Source organism: Meleagris gallopavo, chromosome 1 (genome assembly GCF_000146605.3).
Source record: "Meleagris gallopavo isolate NT-WF06-2002-E0010 breed Aviagen turkey brand Nicholas breeding stock chromosome 1, Turkey_5.1, whole genome shotgun sequence".
Taxonomy (NCBI): domain Eukaryota; kingdom Metazoa; phylum Chordata; class Aves; order Galliformes; family Phasianidae; genus Meleagris; species Meleagris gallopavo.
This window is the reverse complement of record NC_015011.2, coordinates 189,407,203-189,409,288: the sequence shown is the minus strand read 5'-3', so window position 1 is coordinate 189,409,288 and position 2,086 is coordinate 189,407,203. Positions and strand designations below refer to the sequence as shown.

At 54.2% G+C, this 2,086-nt stretch overlaps 1 protein-coding gene across 2 annotated transcripts in view; it reads left to right on the top strand.

Moving 5' to 3' along the window:
- The window catches only part of MOGAT2 (monoacylglycerol O-acyltransferase 2), an 18,207-nt gene that overhangs the window by 4,310 nt on the left and 11,811 nt on the right, over window positions 1-2,086 (top strand). For both annotated transcript variants that reach the window (XM_010706270.3, XM_010706271.3), the window contains exon 2: window positions 1,397-1,575. In XM_010706270.3, the coding sequence (XP_010704572.1) occupies window positions 1,397-1,575 (179 nt within the window). The remainder of the gene's footprint in view (window positions 1-1,396; window positions 1,576-2,086) is intronic.

Genomic DNA, 2,086 nt, shown 5'->3' with positions numbered 1-2,086 from the left:
CCTCCTCCTCCTCCTCCTCCTCCTCCTCCTCCTCCTCCTCCTCCTCCTCCTCCTCCTCCTCCTCCTCCTCCTCCTCCTCCTCCTCCTCCTCCTCCTCCTCCTCCTCCTCCTCCTCCTCCTCCTCCTCCTCCTCCTCCTCCTCCCTCCCTCCCTCCCTCCCTCCTTCCTTCCCTTTCTCCCTCCCTTCCTCCCTTCCTGAGCTTCTCCACCCCTGTGTCCTTCAGCCCTGGGTCCTGGATCTGTGATAAGAGCCCAGAGAAGAGCAAAATATAAAACTCACAGTCATAGAATCATAGAATCACAGAATCATCGAGGCTGGAAGGACCTCTGTGATCCCCAAACCCAATCCCATCCAATCCCCACTGTGCCCACTGCCTGCATCCCTCAGCACCCCAAACTCATGGGTCTGGAACACCTCCAAGGACGGTGACCCCAACACTTTCCTGCACACCCTGGCCTCTCTTGGGGAGAAGAAATTCTTCCTAATACCCATCCTGAACCTCCTCTGACACAACTTGAGACCATTGTCTCTCATCCTAATGTGACCCATGAGCTGGGGAAGCAAAAGGACTTGGGTCAATGTGGATTTTCAGCCCGTTCTCACTCACATAGCACTCTGATGGACAGGGCCACCAAGGCTTCCAGATGGAGAGGACACAGCTCTGACTGGCAGCTTGATGGTCATCAGTGCTTCCCAGACTCTGTGCAGCAGACAGTGCTGGGTTTGCGTGGGACCTGGTGAGCCCAGTGATGCGTGCTTGCGTGCAGACTTTTCTTCTCTTGTTCCCCTGCCAAAACACAGGGAGGCAGGAGGTAGAGGACAAAGCTGAGTACTGACTGGAAGCAGCTCAGGAAGGTCTTTAATGACTTGGAAAAGTCCCAAGTTATTAATGACTTCGGGAACGAAATAGAGCGTGCCTATAAAATCTGTGATGACACCACGTCAAAAAGACTGCAAATCCTCTACTGGTCAGGATTAGAGCTTAAAATGAACCCAAGCAGAGGAGGAAAAGTTCCAGAATCAATAAGAAAGAAAAAAAAAAATCAATAAAGAGTAAAATTCTTCTATATGGGAAGATGAAAAATTAAAAATCATGGTCATTCAAAATGTGGAACCAGAGAGGTCCACCAGCCTTGATGGAGGAGGTGAACATGGGGGCCCTCGGAGAAAGGGATGCTTCCCAGCGGTTGGGGTCAAACTGCTCTTCTGGTTCCTGGGGCAGATGGGAAGAAAACCATTTGTTGGCTTCCCAGCTTCCCTCGTACTGATAGAATAATCCCACGGTGAGCGCAGAGAAGGCTGGGGCTCCATCCCAGGGCCGCGCAGAACACGTTCCTCCAGGTGAGCCATTCCTCTCCCAGCACCGTACCGCTCACCCCCTGGCTTTCCTCCCAGCGCAGTGCTGCATCGCTGCCTTCATCGCCCTCCTCTTCACCCGGTTTTGGCTGCTCTGCGTCCTCTACGCCGCCTGGTGGTTCGTAGACAGGGAAGCACCGCTCAGGGGTGGGCGGCGGATCCACGTGGTGCGGAACAGCGCTGTCTGGAGACACATGAAGGACTTCTTCCCCGTCACGGTGAGCATCCTCTGTGCCTTCCACTCCGCAGCAGGGATCGTCCTCCTAAGAGCCAACCCCAGGACCTCAGCTGTGCAGTGCTGAAGGCAGAATGGTCTTCCCAGCTTAGAATTACTGTGTGACCCAATGTTTTCCCAACATGTCCTTCAGTCATCTGCCTTATGTGCACCCATTTAACCTCACTGCGTAGACAAGGGCCATCTCCCCTTGTCCATTCCCCGTGATATGGTGGTGAGGCACTGGAATGGGTTGCCCAAGGAGGCTGTGGATGCCCCATCCCTGCAGGCATTCAAGGCCAGGCTGGATGTGGCTCTGGGCAGCCTGGGCTGCTGGTTGGCGACCTGCACACAGCAGGGGGTTGGAGCTGGGTGAGCACTGTGCTCCTTTGCAACCCAGGCCATTCTGTGAATCCATGATTCTATGAAAGACCTGCCCCAGAGCCATCACAGCTCTGTGCAAACCTGAGCAATGCTCCAGGAGCATTCATGTGCCATGCAATAGACTGATTTTT